This window comes from Pseudophryne corroboree, chromosome 2 (assembly GCF_028390025.1).
Source record: "Pseudophryne corroboree isolate aPseCor3 chromosome 2, aPseCor3.hap2, whole genome shotgun sequence".
In the NCBI taxonomy this organism is placed as follows: Eukaryota; Metazoa; Chordata; class Amphibia; order Anura; family Myobatrachidae; genus Pseudophryne; species Pseudophryne corroboree.
Window position 1 is genome coordinate 65,131,434 of NC_086445.1, and position 19,479 is coordinate 65,150,912.

General features: G+C 45.9%; 2 protein-coding genes across 2 annotated transcripts in view; one reads left to right on the forward strand and one right to left on the reverse strand.

Annotated features, from left to right (window-relative positions):
* Window positions 1-1,296: 1,296 nt before the first annotated feature.
* The window catches only part of NOX4 (NADPH oxidase 4), a 502,226-nt gene continuing 484,043 nt past the window's right edge, over window positions 1,297-19,479 (forward strand). The window contains exon 1 of the mRNA XM_063951390.1: window positions 1,297-1,445. The gene's annotated coding sequence lies outside the window, so the exon portion shown is untranslated. The remainder of the gene's footprint in view (window positions 1,446-19,479) is intronic.
* LOC134998810 (E3 ubiquitin/ISG15 ligase TRIM25-like) lies at window positions 16,258-19,226 on the reverse strand. Its single transcript, XM_063951385.1, has one exon. The coding sequence runs from the start codon at window positions 19,224-19,226 to the stop codon at window positions 17,343-17,345; it is 1,884 nt and encodes a 627-aa protein (XP_063807455.1). The 3' UTR covers window positions 16,258-17,342.

Consider the following 19,479-nt stretch of genomic DNA (forward strand, 5'->3'; position numbering starts at 1 on the left):
GCCCAGAGTAAGCTACTCGAAAAAAGTATAAAACAGCATTGGCACGTACTCAAAACAGATGAAGACCTTAAGGAAATACTGCCAAAATACCCACGGATAATTTACAGAAGGGCCCCCACCATCAAGACAGCCTTGGTCAGAAGTCATCAGAGCTTGATCGTAGGTGGACAGAAAAAGAATATGAATGGCTTTTCACGATGCGGAGTCTGTACAGCCTGCAGAAAGACAAGATGCAACTCTACAAAAATAACCAAAGAGGTAGAGTCCTTCACAAACAAAAAAACGATTACAATAAAAGGGAGAATAAGCTGTCACACCACAGGAGTAATCTACATGCTGTGGTGCCCGTGTGGCCTGCAGTATGTAGGTAGAACAAAAAGAAAACTCCATGTACGGGTACAGGAACACCTATGCAATATAAAAAATGGAAAAGATAACCATAGCGTACCCGTGCATTTTAAAGAAAAACATAACTCAAATCCAAGTCTTCTACAATTCGTTGGTTTAAAGCAAATCATAAAACCATGGAGAGGAGGAGATACTGAAGACCTCCTGTCCAGAGAAGAAACAAAAATGATCTATGAACTAGGTACCCTGGTTCCACGGGGCCTTAATATAGATATAGAACTAGCACCTTTTTTGAAATGAAATAAAATGTACCTCTTTATTATATGTACTTCTTCGCTCACTTAATATAAAGAAAGAATAGAGGATAGAACATCAATCCCATATCTGTGTATATACTTTCATATATTTTTATATATATATATTTTTACATATTTTTATATATTTTTTATTTTTATTTTTATATTTATATATTTTTATAAAATAATAATATAATTCATGTATAAAATATATATATATTTTTTTCAACTAATATAAAATACTCTTCAGCAGACTTTTAAATCTCCTAATATAAACCTCTAAAATATTTTTGTGTTCTGTGTTTGTTGCATGTCGTTTTTTCCTCCCAATGTCCATCAATGTCTCTATAAGGGATCCTCACATTTTATAATTCAAATGGCTGTAACCAATAGCAACCAATGTGGAGACTACACACAAAAAAGTATTAAAAAGTAATAAAAATCATCTTGGATTTACTCTGCTCTACTAAACCGCCATAGAGTATGAGCATTTAAAGCCAAAAAACAGTATATATGGCTATCTTTAATGTATGGGCAAAATACACACTTTAACCAAAGAACGAATACAGTGTGGCCATCTTAACTAAGGGCGGAAGAAAACGGAGCACAGCAGCGGCTATAAAGACGGAGGGGATCCGTGAAATCGATTATCCAGCCATCCTGACGAAGCCTGCACTAAGGCGAAACGCGTCGATTGCGGAACAATCGATCCCTGCACGGAGTCCGGAATCAGAGGGACACGGAGCAGCGGGTGTCTGCCGGCAGACCACGAGAACCTCACCACACCACCAACGGATTAAGGTACCTACAAAGACTAATTCCAAGCAAAGGAATTTAGTACCTTGTTCCTGGAAAATCTCTATTTTTTAAAAATCTAAGTGATCGCTATCAACTACAGACTGCCAAGAGGTTACTGCACCTTATAGAGACTTTACATGCACTGAATGGGGTAAAACGCTAAATAGTGTACCCACAGGTGAAAATACTGCAGGATCCATTTGTGTACACATCTGTGTTGCATGTCTGTTTTTGTTTTTGTATACCGGTATTAGGTGTGTAATATATTAATTCAGGCACTTTAACAAAGTCATTATTTTAATTGGTTCAATTTTTTAGTTATATCTGACATCAACTGGATATTAGTATTTTTTTATATATATTTTTACTATAAAAGTCCTCTTCATTTATTTTTTATTACATTCTAATTAATTAATTGATCAATTATTTGAGAGAAATTTATATTCATTGTTTTTTATTTATACTTTAAATAAAAATATACATTTTTTAATACACTATTCTCTATTGTGAAAATTATTTAAAACATTTTATATATAATATCTTAGTAAAGGGAAAGGGGGAGCGCTAATCTACCCATAATGTTCAGGAACAAAAAAGGCTTTTCATTTTCATTGAAATTGCAAGAAAGTGAACTAAAAGCAAATGTGGGTATTTCTTTTCTAATAAATTATCTGTGTATGTATAATATGGGGGTGCGGATCATCAAATCGACAGTATCTAGGTCGGCAACTATAGGTCTACAGTCACTAGGTCGACAGACGGAAGGCCGACAGGGTTTCTAGGTCGACATGTGCTATGTCGACAGGTCAAAGGTCGACATGAGTTGTTTTTTTTGTGTCATTTTCTTTGTAGAGTGACCGGGAACCCCAATTAGTGCATCATGTCCCCTCGCATGGCTCGCTTCGCTCGGCACAGATTACCGTTCCAATCGTAGTCCACATGGATCGTTAAGTATGGTAAAGAAAAAGAAAAAAAAAGTGAAAAACATGTCGACCTTTTGACCTGTCGACCTAGCACATGTCGACCTAGAAACCCTGTTGACCTTCCATCCCTGTCAACCTAGTGACTGTCGACCTATAGTGGTCAACCTAAACATTGCCGACCTAGACAGTGTCGATCTTCAGACCGGATCCCTAATATGGAAGGGGGGTCACTCATCTGTCTAATACAAGACTGTGAAGCACACTAATTTCCATAATGTGGAAAATGACACTTGGGACATTTGGAAAACCTTTGCATAATGTTAGCAGTGCCATAACTAGACATTTTGTGCCCTGTACCAGAAAGAGAATTGGTGCCCCCCCCTTCCTCTGAAGGTGCATGCCAAAAATAAAGGACTTTGACTTTATGGGGAAGGGGTGTGGCCACAGAATACCACCAATTCACATTACATCACACAGTAGTGTCCATTATTCACATTATACTGCATAGCAGAGCCCCTGGGACCCGATGTCTGGCAGTCACATGAACCATAGGATAACACACCCTCCAACATCCTTACACAAGAAACCGCTACAGATTCCAAAAAGGTGCGTGGTCATGGGCAAATGGACGTGGCCATGCACTGGCTTAAGAATCTATAGGACAAGGTAGACTCTTAAATCGGTGCAAGCAGGGCCGGCCCAAGCCTAAATTTTTTGGTAAGCGAATATAGATTTTGGCAGAGCACGTTACACACATTGCACCAGGTAGAGCACGTTACACAAATTGCGCCCAGTAGATGCCCCTCAGTAGTAATGCCCCCCAGTAGATGCGCCGCTACAGAAAGGAATTTTTTTTTTTAAATCACAATACTTACAAAGCCCTGCTCCCGTGTCCGGTCGCTGCAGTCCTATGGACGTCTGCTCCTTGGCACTATGGGAGAGTCGTCATGACGTCTCTCCCATAGTGCACAGTGACAGCGTCGGAAGCCGGAGATCAGTAGTGAGCTGGCGCTGGCGCTGTGGAGAGAGAGCCGGGCGCCGCTGGTAACACAATCTCAGTGGGCACCCGGCATCTCCCTGCAGCGCCGGCCACACATCGGGTTAGATGAGCCGGAGGAGGCGGAACTGCGTTCCGTCTCCAAGTGGAACTGACGGAACGCAGTTCCGCCCCGTTCCTGCTCACTTTAACCCCTGGTCAGTATGCACAGTTAAGGAGACACCTCAAGCAGAACCCATTACATCACTATTGCCAACAGTCATTGCAGTAGCTGGGATTAACCAGCTCAGGAAAGTTTTTGCAGTGAAGAGATGGCCATACAGTGCCACCATCAGATGCTCCAGCAAAAAGAAGGACAGACCTGAAGGCTGGAGCACAATTGGTAGTGTGGTGCATCAGGCCGAGCGAGATAGAGAGAGCGCATCAGGGAGAGAGAGAGTGTACATCAGGGACAGGGAGAGGGTGAGTCAAAGAAAGGGCGAAAGACAGCAATGCAAGGAGAGAGAGGTAGGGAGGAAGGGACTTGGATAGACACTACCTGGCTAGGTATCAGCACGCCACAGGTCTCTGATGGGGGCAGGCATTCATGGCATTAGGCCCTGCCCCCTTTACACCCGCGAATGGCGGGTCTGCAGTGCCCTGCTCCCGGGTGCTGGCCGGGTAGGGGCAGAGTGGGTCGGCCAGGGCAATATTTGCCACTGTGTGGGGGCCCCTGGACGACCGCGCCTTCCGCCCTGCCTATAATCCGGCCCTGGCTGCCTGAGTCAGATGGAGCGCAGTGGAGGGAGCTGCTGGACGGTGTTGGTAGAGGCAGCCTGCCTCTACCAACACCGTCCAGCAGCTCCCTCCACTGCGCTCCATCTGACTCCACCTCAGGCACCCGGGTCTCGGCCTCACAAGTACCGCCGCCGCCGGCTTCCTATTAGACAGTGCAGCTCCCTCTCCTCCTCACCTTGGCCGCCTCAGCATCCGGGGGCACCTTCATCCGCCGCCGCGAGCCCACACACAGCATAGGAGCTGGCGGCGGTATACAGCAGCGTGGTCTACGCTTCCGGCGCCCGCCACAGTGTGGCGCCTTACTCTTACCCGTAACGGGCGGGCCGGCCCTGGGTGCAGGGCCCCATTTGGCAGGTACAGACCATAAAACAAAACAAAAAACAGTACTGTACCGGCAAAAAAGGTACAGTTGGAGGGTATGGGATAAGATGTCTGTCACTCACATGCACCACACTGTGCTTGGCACCTGGTGTCTATCACTCACATGTAACTGACCCTGCCCTGGGACCTAGTGTCTGTCACTTACCACACGCATATTGTATGTGAAGGAATAGGACCCTCCCTCCATAGATCCACTGTACCTTTATCCCCCCAGTCTCAGCACTATGCATCCCCACCTTCCCCACTGTCCTTCCCTGGATTCAACCTCTTCTCACTCTTCATTGCTGAAGTCATTGGCACAGTAGGAGCAATAGAAGAAGGTGGTGCCTCCTCCCTCTGCCCTTGACCGCTCCTGGGCAGGCAGCCATGTGACGGAGAGCCTCCCGAGTTGTGCGCCCAGTGGTGGAGCCTTCCAGATGGAAATGGACTGGGAGAGACGTCATGATGTCTCTCAATGTCCCGAGAGACACTGCAGGTGATGTAGAAGCCGGAAGGGGGCAGAGCACACGGGCTGGCAGCTGCAGTGCTGCCCGCTGTAATGTATGTAGTGGTGCAGAGAAGGAACCAGGAGCACTGCAACATACATTACAGCAGGTAGCGGTGCATACACAGTACATCACGGGTAGGTGCTGACGGTTCTCTCACCACAGGGCATATGTGCTGTGTGCTGAGCACCGTCCGCAACACCCTAGTTACGCCCCTGAATGTAGGTTGTCATACCTTTCTGGAAAAAGTACCCAATTTGCATGGGTAGCAGTACATTCGTGGTATAATTCATATTTGCAAGTATCCCCCAAAAACATATTTTTTGGGGGGGAAATAACCTGCAAATATTATTTGATAAATAGGCCCCTTAGTGTTCCATGTTATCAGTCAACATCAATATATTGTAGTTCCGGGACATTGATCTTTTTGTGATATTACCACTGCTAATGCTGTTGTTCTTTACAGTCAGTATTGAGGAGATAATTGATATATTAACTTGAATATACCTTGCCCATACTGCCATTACTTGTTAAACACTGGCAACTATTTGTCTTCCAATTACTAAAAGTGCATATACTGGAGAGAATCCTCCCATATTCTCATTGCCTTAAGCAAAGATAACTTAATTGCTTTACTGTGGTTACTGTGTTTGGGTTGGGATCTCCTGCCTCTCTGCTGTGGCTTGGGGAAAAGGAAGTCAAAGGGCTCTGCTGAAGACTAGTGCCAGAGGAAGAAGCTGAACCCTCATCCCCAGCTGCAACTAGGTAACCACATGGCCTGTAGTAATCACATCTCACTACAAAGGGTTTCCATACATTACCCCCACAGTTTTATACATTTTGTTCTAAAGGGGGGTACTCAAGTAGCGATAATCTAAGCAATCTGACTAGATTGCTTAGATTTTAAGCATGATCTGTCCGTGTGTAACCCCCACAGCGATAGCGATACGCGGTCCCGCACGTCGCTATCGCTGGTGCTAGATTGGCCTGCATGCAGGCTCAATCTAGCAGGTCGCTCATTTCACCCGCTGGGTGAAATGAGCGGCTCCCCCACACACTCAGCACACATCTCTCCCCACATCTGCCCATGAATACGGGCGTTAAGTCTCTGGTCTTGGTACTCCTCTGCCCTCTTCTCACATTCTGGCATAATAATTAGCAGTACTTCCTCACAGCTCTGAGGTCATTAGTTCAAATCCTGACCAAGGAACCATCTGTGCAGAGTTTGTATGTCCTTCCCTTGTTTGTGAGAGTTTCCACCCACACAAATAAATTGGGTTAATTGGCTTTGCGCGCAAAAATCAACCCTAGTGTGTATGTGAGTCTGTAATAGGGAACATACAGTAGTGCCTGATTCAGGTTCGGTCAGATTGAGCACAGCTGCTGCCTCCTTGGATGCAGCAGCAATGCTTACATATGGTAATGCAGCAGGAGGCATCTGATAACAGTAGACGCCTCCTGCATGCATGTGTGATCGTCATCGGATAACTCTGCAACACCATTGGCCAGTTTAGTAACCCTGAGGTCAATAATAAAGGGATAAATGGGGATAGAAAATGCGCACTCGGTTAGTCCCCTAAAGGAGAAAGGGGTTAATTACAATCTCAAATAATGATACTGGCTTGAAAAGAGAATATATATTGTTAAATTGATCGCTGTTCAGCCTCACTGAACAGCATATAATTATAGAGGGCCGGTGGTGCTCCCCAAAGTTGGAGTAGTTAGCATGAAATTGAAAATAAGAAAAAAGGACAACTCTATTGTGTGGGGCACTCTTTTTTAAAAAAAAAATTCTGATGGTACTGATCAATATCAGTATTATAGTGATATTCTAAGAAGGAAGTATTCACAAGAAGGTGATATCACAGGTTCCTGTTGTCAGCGATCTTATCATAAGACATCGAATCGCTGATGAGAGAACCTGATGATATTTCTCCAAGGTAAAAGGTGCTTCTACTGTCGGAGTCCCCGTTTCCGGGTGGCCGATGAGGGTGCACGAAAAGGAAATATAGAAAATATTGAATCCAAATGATTCTATTTGTAATTATATACCTTGATGGAAATTCCCTGGAAACCGATACAAAATATAATACAATTTGTTGTTAATATATTCAATAACCTTCAATATCCTATATCATCACTGTGAGTATATATCACATAGTACAAAGTGAAATTCAATAATGAAATCATAATACGACGAGGCGCCATGCCTGTAAAACACCTGTTCCCCTATATAAATATCTGAAGACAATTTAATAAAATTGAAACGTTGAAGCAAGAAGGACTATAGTCCCTTTATTTCTGAAACAAGCAAGAGTGCCGCACCATGGAAAGGCTACATATATATATATATATAAATATATACACATACATACATACATACATACACACACACACACACAAGGCGTATTAAACATGCATACATATATATGCATCCAATAAATACGGCACTCAGAGAAAATATGATGAAAAACTGGATATATTCATTAACGTTTCGGGGCAGCAAGCCCCGTCCTCAGAATGAACACAGAAACATACAGACACAGACAACCTTACCCCCTTAAGTACCCCACCGTGTAGCGTCGGACCCGCCGTCTCCCGCTTCCATTACCGCGTCTCGTTCCACCAGCTGAGTCCGTCACGTCATATCCGGGAGCAGGGCTGGCGGTTGTCTAGGGAACGCAAGCATGCGTTCCACCTAGGTCCTGCGCTGCGCTCCACGGCTCCTGCACGTGGGGAGGGGCATGGTTGTGGAAGAGACTGCAGGGAAAAGAAGAAAGATTGGACGGGCCAACATTAAAAACAACACATTAGAAAAAATTAACAGATATAAAATACACTTAGAAAACCCCCCGAATGTACATACATACAATAGTGACATAAAAGGGAAAAGGAGACAACGATGATTGGCAGAAGCTCCCAATGTACCACCTACACATCCCACGTTAAGCTATCTAATGCAGGGAAAATTGTACCTATAAAGTAGAAGGTACACAATTAAGCTAATGAGTTCCAATTAATTTTCTCATTAAGACCCCCTGGAGATGTAGTCCCCAATCTAGTGATCCATCGGGCTTCTTTTATCAATAAGGTTTTAGCTCGATCCCCCCCCACGAAGTGAGAGAGGGACGTGATCAATCATAAAATAACGAAGAGATTCTAAGGAATGGCCTGACTGCTTAAAATGTTTGGCAACCGGCTGATCAATCTGTTTCCCCTCCAGAATAAGTTTAATGGCCGACCTGTGGGCAGCCATTCGTTCAGAGAATTTTCGAATGGTTTGTCCCACATAAAAAAGTCCACACGGACAAATAATAATATACACCACATACGTGGAGGTACAAGTGAGGACAAATCTAATGTCATATTTTTTTCTCTTTGCAGTGGGGGTGTTGGAAGGCTTTACAATTAAACATAAAATTGCAAGTGGTACAGCCACTACATCGGTAGCATCCCGGGGCTTTGTAATGTACGTTGGGAATTTTGAGGGTTCCCATACCAGTGATGTCAGTTTTGACTATCCTATCTCGGATGTTCCTACCTCGCCTAAATGCCATCATGGGGGCGGACTGGTGAAGTCCTTTCAGATCTGGGTCAGTGGCCACTATGGGCCAAAGTGCCCGAGTGGCCCTTCTCATGATGGGGTTAGAGGTGGAAAAGTCACAAGGGAATGGAATTTTTTGTTTATTAGACTTCTCAACAGGTTCTAAGTCTCTGTCTAGGCATCTGCAAAACCTCAGTCTTGTATGACTGTAACAAGTCATTATCATATCCCCGGGCCAAAAACTTAACTATCAAAGAATCAATTTCCGTGATTAAAACTAACGGGTCACTGACAATGCGTGCAATACGCATCATCTGGGAACGGGGAAGGCCATTTTTGAGGGGATCAGGGTGGTGACTAGAAGCTAAAAGCAGGGTGTTGCGATCAGTGGGTTTGTGGAACAAATTAGTGATCAAACAGCCATTCTCCACATTGATAGCAACATCCAAAAAATGTGCTTCACTAGTGCTGCAGGAGAAGGTGAATTTGATAGGGGAATCCCTAAGATTGATATCTGACATCAATTGCCTAAATGTACTTTCCCCACCTGTCCAGAGTAGAAAAATGTCATCTATATAGCGACAATACATTAAAATATTGTCGCTAATATCACGACTGTTAAAAAATAACTCATTCTCCTGAATAAACATATAAATGTTGGCATACGATGGGGCCACTGGAGACCCCATCGCACACCCCCTGAGTTGTAAAAAGAACTGTCCGTCAAACAAAAAGTAGTTCAGACGGAGTGTCAGTTCAAGCAGAGTAAGAAACAGGTCATGGTCAAACACTTCAACAGGAAGATGCAAGTTAAGAAATGCAGATACCGCTGCCATGCCCTCAGAATGGGGGATCGCAGTGTATAAACTGCACACATCTAAGCAGCAGAGTAATGTCCCTTCAGGGAGATGTCCAAGTCCCTGGAGTTTTAGCAGAAAGGAGGTAGTGTCTTTCAGAAATGTTGATTGTAGACCTAAAAACGGTTGCAGGATTGAATCAAGAAACTGAGACACCGATCTATAGAGCGACTCGGGCCGAAATAATCGATCTGCCAGGCGGTTTGGAACTATGTTTATGCAATTTAGGCAAGGTGTAGAGCACTGGGACTCTGGGGAATCGAATAGATAGAGCTTTCCGCATCTTGGGTGGTAACTTGCCCTCCAGAACTGCTGAGTTCAAAATACCGTCCAATTCTTTTTGATATTGTAGGGTAGGGTCTGACGTCAACTTCCGGTAAACATCCACGTCTGCCAGTTGTGCATATATTTCTGCTTTATAATCATCTAGATTGAGAATCACAATAGCTCCGCCCTTATCTGCTGGCCTAATCACTATGTCATCATAGGACCCTAATGCGGTAAGGGCTTTAGACTCTTCTCTAGAGAGATTGAATTTTATTTTGGCCGGAGCCGCAGTAAACTTGATGATGGATTCATCGAGAAGCCGATGAAAAGCTTTCAACGAGGCATTTGTGGAATAGGGATCATAGGATGATCTAGAAGATCTTTTGAGAAAAGATGAGAAGATAGAGGTATCAGTGGACTCCACCTTGTCCTGAAACTGTTCTTTTAAACGAAGTCTCCGAGAGAAGGCATGTAGATCCCTATTCCAGTTGAAGGGGTCATATAAGTTGGTAGGTACAAAACTCAGTCCTTTGTTAAGAACCGCAAGCTCAGTGGTGCTTAGCACGCGACTAGAAAGGTTGAAAATCATCATTTCTTGCGCTGTGTTACGGCCCTTACCCCTTTTGTTCTGGCCACCCCTGCGGGTGGTAGTGATCTTATAGGGGTTGCGGACTCCCGTGAAGTACCTTCTAAAGGGATGGAAGCATCTTCAGTTTCTGAGGTGGCGAATTCACTCTCAGAGCTTGATTTCTGAGGGCCTTCCCTTCGGTTAGATTTACGGAATCAGGGTCTTCTCATACGTTGAGGTCTCCTGCCCGAATCTACAGATTCGGGCAGGAGACCTCAACGTATGAGAAGACCCTGGTTCCGTAAATCTAACCGAAGGGAAGGCCCTCAGAAATCAAGCTCTGAGAGTGAATTCGCCACCTCAGAAACTGAAGATGCTTCCATCCCTTTAGAAGGTACTTCACGGGAGTCCGCAACCCCTATAAGATCACTACCACCTGCAGGGGTGGCCAGAACAAAAGGGGTAAGGGCCGTAACACAACGCAAGAAATTATGATTTTCAACCTTTCTAGTCGCGTGCTAAGCACCACTGAGCTTGCGGTTCTTAACAAAGGACTGAGTTTTGTACCTACCAACTTATATGAACCCTTCAACTGGAATAGGGATCTACATGCCTTCTCTCGGAGACTTCGTTTAAAAGAACAGTTTCAGGACAAGGTGGAGTCCACTGATACCTCTATCTTCTCATCTTTTCTCAAAAGATCTTCTAGATCATCCTATGATCCCTATTCCACGAATGCCTCGTTGAAAGCTTTTCATCGGCTTCTCGATGAATCCATCATCAAGTTTACTGCGGCTCCGGCCAAAATAAAATTCAATCTCTCTAGAGAAGAGTCTAAAGCCCTTACCGCATTAGGGTCCTATGATGACATAGTGATTAGGCCAGCAGATAAGAGCGGAGCTATCGTGATTCTCAATCTAGATGATTATAAAGCAGAAATATATGCACAACTGGCAGACGTGGATGTTTACCGGAAGTTGACGTCAGACCCTACCCTACAATATCAAAAAGAATTGGACGGTATTTTGAACTCAGCAGTTCTGGAGGGCAAGTTACCACCCAAGATGCGGAAAGCTCTATCTATTCGATTCCCCAGAGTCCCAGTGCTCTACACCTTGCCTAAATTGCATAAACATAGTTCCAAACCGCCTGGCAGACCGATTATTTCGGCCCCTGAGTCGCTCTACAGATCGGTGTCTCAGTTTCTTGATTCAATCCTGCAAGCGTTTTTAGGTCTACAATCAACATTTCTGAAAGACACTACCTCCTTTCTGCTAAAACTCCAGGGACTTGGACATCTCCCTGAAGGGACATTACTCTGCTGCTTAGATGTGTGCAGTTTATACACTGCGATCCCCCATTCTGAGGGCATGGCAGCGGTATCTGCATTTCTTAACTTGCATCTTCCTGTTGAAGTGTTTGACCATGACCTGTTTCTTACTCTGCTTGAACTGACACTCCGTCGGAACTACTTTTTGTTTGACGGACAGTTCTTTTTACAACTCAGGGGGTGTGCGATGGGGTCTCCAGTGGCCCCATCGTATGCCAACATTTATATGTTTATTCAGGAGAATACGTTATTTTTTAACAGTAGTGATATTAGCAACAATATTTTAATGTATTGTCGCTATATAGACGACATTTTTCTACTCTGGACAGGTGGGGAAAGTACATTTAGGCAATTGATGTCAGATATCAATCTTAGGGATTCCCCTATCAAATTCACCTTCTCCTGCAGCACTAGTGAAGCACATTTTTTGGATGTTGCTATCAATGTGGAGAATGGCTGTTTGATCACTAATGTGTTCCACAAACCCACTGATCGCAACACCCTGCTTTTAGCTTCTAGTCACCACCCTGATCCCCTCAAAAATGGCCTTCCCCGTTCCCAGATGATGCGTATTGCACGCATTGTCAGTGACCCGTTAGTTTTAATCACGGAAATTGATTCTTTGATAGCTAAGTTTTTGGCCCGGGGATATGATAATGACTTGTTACAGTCATACAAGACTGAGGTTTTGCAGATGCCTAGACAGAGACTTTTAGAACCTGTTGAGAAGTCTAATAAACAAAAAATTCCATTCCCTTGTGACTTTTCCACCTCTAACCCCATCATGAGAAGGGCCACTCGGGCACTTTGGCCCATAGTGGCCACTGACCCAGATCTGAAAGGACTTCACCAGTCCGCCCCCATGATGGCATTTAGGCGAGGTAGGAACATCCGAGATAGGATAGTCAAAACTGACATCACTGGTATGGGAACCCTCAAAATTCCCAACGTACATTACAAAGCCCCGGGATGCTACCGATGTAGTGGCTGTACCACTTGCAATTTTATGTTTAATTGTAAAGCCTTCCAACACCCCCACTGCAAAGAGAAAAAATATGACATTAGATTTGTCCTCACTTGTACCTCCACGTATGTGGTGTATATTATTATTTGTCCGTGTGGACTTTTTTATGTGGGACAAACCATTCGAAAATTCTCTGAACGAATGGCTGCCCACAGGTCGGCCATTAAACTTATTCTGGAGGGGAAACAGATTGATCAGCCGGTTGCCAAACATTTTAAGCAGTCAGGCCATTCCTTAGAATCCCTTCGTTATTTTATGATTGATCACGTCCCTCTCTCACTTCGTGGGGGGGGATCGAGCTAAAACCTTATTGATAAAAGAAGCCCGATGGATCACTAGATTGGGGACTACATCTCCAGGGGGTCTTAATGAGAAAATTAATTGGAACTCATTAGCTTAATTGTGTACCTTCTACTTTATAGGTACAATTTTCCCTGCATTAGATAGCTTAACGTGGGATGTGTAGGTGGTACATTGGGAGCTTCTGCCAATCATCGTTGTCTCCTTTTCCCTTTTATGTCACTATTGTATGTATGTACATTCGGGGGGTTTTCTAAGTGTATTTTATATCTGTTAATTTTTTCTAATGTGTTGTTTTTAATGTTGGCCCGTCCAATCTTTCTTCTTTTCCCTGCAGTCTCTTCCACAACCATGCCCCTCCCCACGTGCAGGAGCCGTGGAGCGCAGCGCAGGACCTAGGTGGAACGCATGCTTGCGTTCCCTAGACAACCGCCAGCCCTGCTCCCGGATATGACGTGACGGACTCAGCTGGTGGAACGAGACGCGGTAATGGAAGCGGGAGACGGCGGGACCAACGCTACACGGTGGGGTACTTAAGGGGGTAAGGTTGTCTGTGTCTGTATGTTTCTGTGTTCATTCTGAGGACGGGGCTTGCTGCCCCGAAACGTTAATGAATATATCCAGTTTTTCATCATATTTTCTCTGAGTGCCGTATTTATTGGATGCATATATTTTTACTTGTTCTGGCACCGGAGACAGCTGCTTTTTGATTTAGAGTGCCGGCTGATTTTGGAAATATACATATATATATATATACATACATACATACATACATACATACATACAGTACACATATATATACATATGTATATATATCATATGTGTGTGTTTATATGTATGTATATACATGTGTATATATGTGTGGGGGGAGACATATATGGGGGGTGAATGGTGGAGGGAGTCTGGAGGTGCTGTGGGTGGTGGAGGGGTGTAGGAGTGGGAGCCACGGGTGGTGTAGGGGGTCTGGAGGCACAGTGTGTGGGGGAGGGGTGGAGTGCCGCATGTGGTGAAGGGAAAGGTGCGGAGGTGTGGTGCATTGAGGAGGGGTCTGGAGGCGCTGCGGGTACTGTACCTGCCATAAAGATAGTTGGAGGGCATGTAGTAACAGGGCCAGGACAGGAGTGACAGGGTCAGAACAGGGGTGACGGGGACAGGACAGGGGTGACAGTGTCAGAACAGGGGTGACGGGGCCAGAACAGGGGTGACGGGGCCAGAACAGGGGTGACGGGGCCAGAACAGGGGTGACGGGGCCAGAACAGGGTTGAGGGGGCCAGGACAGGGGCAACGGGGCTAGGACAGAAATGACAGGGACAGGATAGGGGTGACAGGGCCAGGGTAGAGGCGGCAGGACCAGGACAGGGGTGACAGGGCCAGCATAAGGGTGAAAGAGCCAGGATAAGGGTGACAGGGCAAGGCCAGGGGTGACAGGGACATGACAGAACACAGGGCACGGGAGAGATTGGTATTAGGGACAGAACAGTGGTGACAGACAGATGTGTCTTACCGGAGTCACTGCTGCTGGCTGCTGCTGTTCCACTCCAACCTGTTGGGATCTGCTGCTGGTGGAGACTTGGCATGGCTGACTCTCTCAGGCTGGAGTCCTGCTTCCTCTGCCTGTCAGCATCCCTCCCCCCCTCTCAGTCACACACCGCAGACCTCGCGCAGCTGCCGGGCACTGTGGTAAGGGTAGACTGGGAGTGACTGGTTAGCCCCCAGGAGACGCTGCGACTGGAGGGAGGAGGGGGTCGAAGCATGCACGCGGCGCGGACCTCGCGGCTGCTGGGCATTGTGGTAAGGGGAGACTGGGAGTGACTGGTTAGCTCCCAGGAGACGCTGCGGCTGGAGGGAGGAGGGGGTCGGATCCTGCAAGCAGCTCGGACTTCTGCAGCGCTACCCGCTGGCTAAAGTGTGTGAAGGAGCTGGGCGCACCTCACTGCGGGCGGCAGCGCTGCAGCTAGCGGTGGGGTTGCCGGGGCTGGAGATAACAGAGGCAGTACGGAAACTGCACAGCGGCAGGTGTCCCACAAAACTGCAGCTAAGAAGCATGGAGTGTGCCAGAAAGTGACACTCCTCCGCGCCAGAGAGACCCTGCTGAGTTTGCTGATGTGGGGGGTCAAGCACACAGTGAGCCGGTGCCCGTCTGTCTGTACGGCATACCCCTTCACACACCCACATACCTCCCAACTGTCCCGGGGTTTCGGCAGCAGAGCTGGATTAAGGGGGGGGGGGGCAGGGGGTACGTACCGTGGGCCCCACAGTTTTAGGGGGCCCCCCGGCTGGAGTAGCTCTGTCCCAGCTCAGAAGCTCCCCCGTCCTGCCAGCAACAGCGGCAGCATTGTGCTACAGTCAGCACACGCTGCTGCGTGTTGGCAGGTCTGTGGTGTTACAGGGAGGCAGCAGTCTCCCTGCTTTCTTCTGCCTGTGCGGGTGTGTAGGGGGGAGCGACCACCTCCTCTGGATTTAGCCCTAGCTGAGGGGCCAAAATTCCATATAAAAAAAAAATCTCCGGAATTTGCATAAGGGGGCGTGGCCACGCGGGCGCGATTAGGCCACGCCCCCAACCCACAGCAGGCACAGCAATGAGATACGGCCCCCCTGTCTCAAGTGCCCTGGGCCCCTCGGACTCATAATCCGCCCCTAGAGGTATGCCAGCAGCTCACAAAGCGCTGGGCATGCCCACTCACTGACGAAAACGGGGGCCCTCCCGTGAAGCCACGCCCCCTTTTGTTTGCCACGCCTCCTTTTCGGCGCGCGTGTGTCCCTCCTTCTGCCTGAAGAAAGCTGGGAGGTATGCACCCCTGTCTGCCTGACGAAAGCTGGGAGATATGCACCAGAGCGCTGGGCATGCTCCCTCACTGACGAAAACGGGGACCTTCCCGTGAAGCCACGCCCCCTTTTCGCCGAGTGTGTTTCCCTCCTTCTGCCTGGAGAAAGCTCCTGCAGAAAGCTGGGAGGTCTGCACCTCTGCCTGTGACATGCCCAATGCCCATACTATCTGCTTCTGCTCCTAGTCTCCTACAGATTTGCCCAGATCTGTGACTCATTTGACTAACTCCGCCCAGTGTTGTGACTCCGCCCAGCGTTAGCAAATGAGTCACAAAGTCACAGATCTGGGCTATTATATAGGAGATAATAATAATGTCTAGTCTTATCCTATAGATTACAAGATTGAATGAGTAGGACCCTCTCCCCTTGTCTGTATAATTATGGAATGTATATACTTTATGTGCTCATGTATATGCTTGTTTATGTATAGGTGCTTGTTGTCCATTATCCCCTTCTATGGCACTACAGAAGCCTTGTGACGCCTTATAAATATTAATGTATGTACTTTGAGAAAAACAAATAGAATTGCGCTGTGCATCGGTATAAACTGTTTTTATTTTGTTAATCTTCAAATGTGACAATCAGATTACAGGAATCCCAGATATGGATCCCAGCATTTTAGCTAGAAAAATCAGGACAAAACAAATCAATCTTTAAAAACTTGAGGATTACCTTAAAGTCAAGATATTCAGTAACCCAATGAAGCAATGATTATAAAAGTGTATTATAGCGAATTGGTCCATATTCTGTGTTCATCCCCCTATATTACAAGCACTTTTATAACAGAGATACAGTACAAATACTAATTATACTTTGTGATTACAGCAAATATGAGGTTAAAAAAGCTAAGGAATGGGGCATGCTGGGAGGTGCAGTCTAACCCATCCCATATTATTAAAGAATAAAAACCTTTACTGCAATTCGCAGCAGAAGATTTAATGGGAAATGTGTCAAACCTTTGACAGAGATAGTGAAGTTGCCCATAGTAACCAATCCGCTTCCAGCTATCGTTTGTCCAGCACATTCTATAAAATAACAGAATTTGATTGGTTGCTATGGGCAGATTCTCTACATTATCTCTCTTGAAGGTTTGATATATCTTCTCCTTATAAGACTACACCCCATTCACCCATTGCAGAGATCACAGCCAGTGTGTGCCGGTGTGTAGCACTGACTACAGTAATAGGGCCAGATGTACTAAGCCTTGCAAAGTGATAAAGTGGAAAGTGATACAGTACCAGCCAATCAGCTTATAACTGTCATGTCACAGGCTGTTTGAAAATGAGTTAGGAGCTGTTTGATTGGTCATTTATCACTCTCCATTTTATCACTTTGCAAGGCTTTAGTACATATGGCCCATAGGGCACACACACTGACAGTTACTGCAGCCAATCACAGCTATCAGAACAAAGAAAAATGTCAAAATCCTTAATAAATGTATATTGATAGTATGTAACACACCAGCAGGAGATCACATCCAGGCACACAGGACATCTGGTTACACTACACGTGAGCCGCTCAGCAGTAGCTCCACCCACTGCTTCATTCTATTGGCTACATATACCACCAATCAGATGTGCCTCCCTGTGATGTCGCTGCTCTCAGGGTGGGTTTCCTACGATCATATGTTACAGCTACTGACTCTTCCAGATATACGTGTACAATCTCTCCCTACACATAATGCAACATGAAGGGGCTCAGTGAAGGTGGCAGAGAAGGTGTGTAAGCGCCTCATCGGAACCAGAGCATAAAAGGACATCTGTCCAGCCTCATAGTCCAGATATATCCCCACATTATTACAGGAAGTATTGCCGGGTAACCGGATCTGTTTCCCATCATGTATCAGTGAATACTGGTCACACAACCCCTTACACAAAGCCCAGGACTTGTCATTATACCCAATGTGTGACTGCTCTCCTGTCCTGTCTATACTGGGATAGCTCATCCCTACACTCCACCACCCTGATTCACTCACAGTCATATCCAGGTAATGTCGCCCTGAGGAAAAGCTGCTGGTGCTTAACACCTGGTTATAATGCTGAAATCTCTCTGGTGTTTCTGGATAATTCTGGCTTTGATCTGACCAGCTGGTATAGTTTTGTTCACCAAACAATGTATTATTAGCTTGTGGCATAAATAAATTAGCTTGTGGCATAAATATATTATTAGCTTGTGGCATAAATATATTATTAGCTGCTGTGTTAATATCCAGTACTATATTTGTAGGTTTGTGCACATAGAGCCCTATTTTTATACCGGTTACAACATCAGATTCTGCATTACCCACTGTGTTTACATCCAGTGCCTTTTCTGTTGGGTCTGGAACTTGGTTCTCTTTCTCTACAGCTGCTGTAATTACATCAGATTCTGTATTACCTGCTGGGTTTACACCCAGTACTTTCTCTAAAGGCTCTGGCTTATCGTCTCCTTTCTTTGCTCGGTTTACATTCTGCAGGCTGTCAGATTCCTGCACATAGATCCCTTTCTTTATACTGGTTATTATATCATATAATGTGTGTAATGTCTCTGAGACATGTCCCACATCCAGATCTCCTTCATCACAGACCTGGTTATCATGTCTGTCTCTGTCCTCAGCATCACTCCAGTCTCCTGTGTCTGGTTCCTGTAAGACAGTCACTGCATCAGACATTTTACTCAGCTCCTCAATGTGACGCATCTTCCTGGACAGCTCGTCTTTCTTTATTTCCAGCTGCTGGATCAGATCAGAGACTGAGAGTGAAACACGCTGTTCCTGCTTGGAGATCTCACTCAGGACTCTCTTTTCCAGGTCTTTTAGCTGTCTCCTGAGGTCTCTAAACAGGGCAGTGACTGTCTCTGTTACACCAGCTGCTTTTTTCTGATCACCTCTCCTGCTCTCCATCAGACTTTGGACTCTTTTCTCTGCCTCCTCTCTCTTTATTGTCAGTTTCTGCAGAACATTTCTCAGTTTCTTCTTCTTCTTCTCCGAGGCCACATCCAGCAACTCCACCTGGTGTCCCCGATGTTCTCCAGCCAAACTGCAGGTCACACAGACACAGGCAGCGTCCTCAGTGCAGTAATACTCCAGGACCTTCTTATGGACGGAGCATTTCTTGTTCCCCAGGGCAGTGGTGGGATTAGATAAGACGTGTTCGGCTGACTTGCTGTGTACCCGCAGGTGATTATCACACAGAGAAGCCTCACACATCAGACAGGATTTAGTGGCAGGTACAGGAGAGTGAATACAGTAAGTGCAGAAGATCCCAGTCTCCTCCTGATCTGGCCGAGTAGACAGGAAACTGCCCATGTAGTTACACAGAGTTATGTTACCCTGCAATATAGGACGCTCCTGACACTCTGCTCTGCATTCAGGACAGGAATAAACTCCAGACCCCTCCTGTGCATCCAGCACTTGATTAATACAGACCCGACAGAAGTTGTGTCCACATCTCAGGGTTACTGGATCTGTATAAATGCTCAGGCAGATGGAACAGTTCAACTCCTTTCTCAGATCAGCAGACGCCATTGCTTGCAGCGGAAGAGAGAAGTGAAATTGAAAGTCTCTGATAAATGATCAGAAACCACAGAGGGTGGGTACGGATGTTGTCACTGAGATTACATCTATGGACTTAGTTTTACTAAGCGACACAGCCCTACACATAGGAAACATGCACTTACTCTGCAATCAGTAAAGGTCATTTCTCTTACATCCTAGAGGATGCTGGGGTCCAGATTAGTACCATGGGGTATAGACAGGTCCACTAGGAGCCATTGGCACT

What these genes read in the sequence shown, in the direction of transcription:
- LOC134998810 (XM_063951385.1), bottom strand. Translation starts at nt 19,226, where the DNA reads ATGGCGTCTGCTGATCTGAGAAAGGAGTTGAACTGTTCCATCTGCCTG.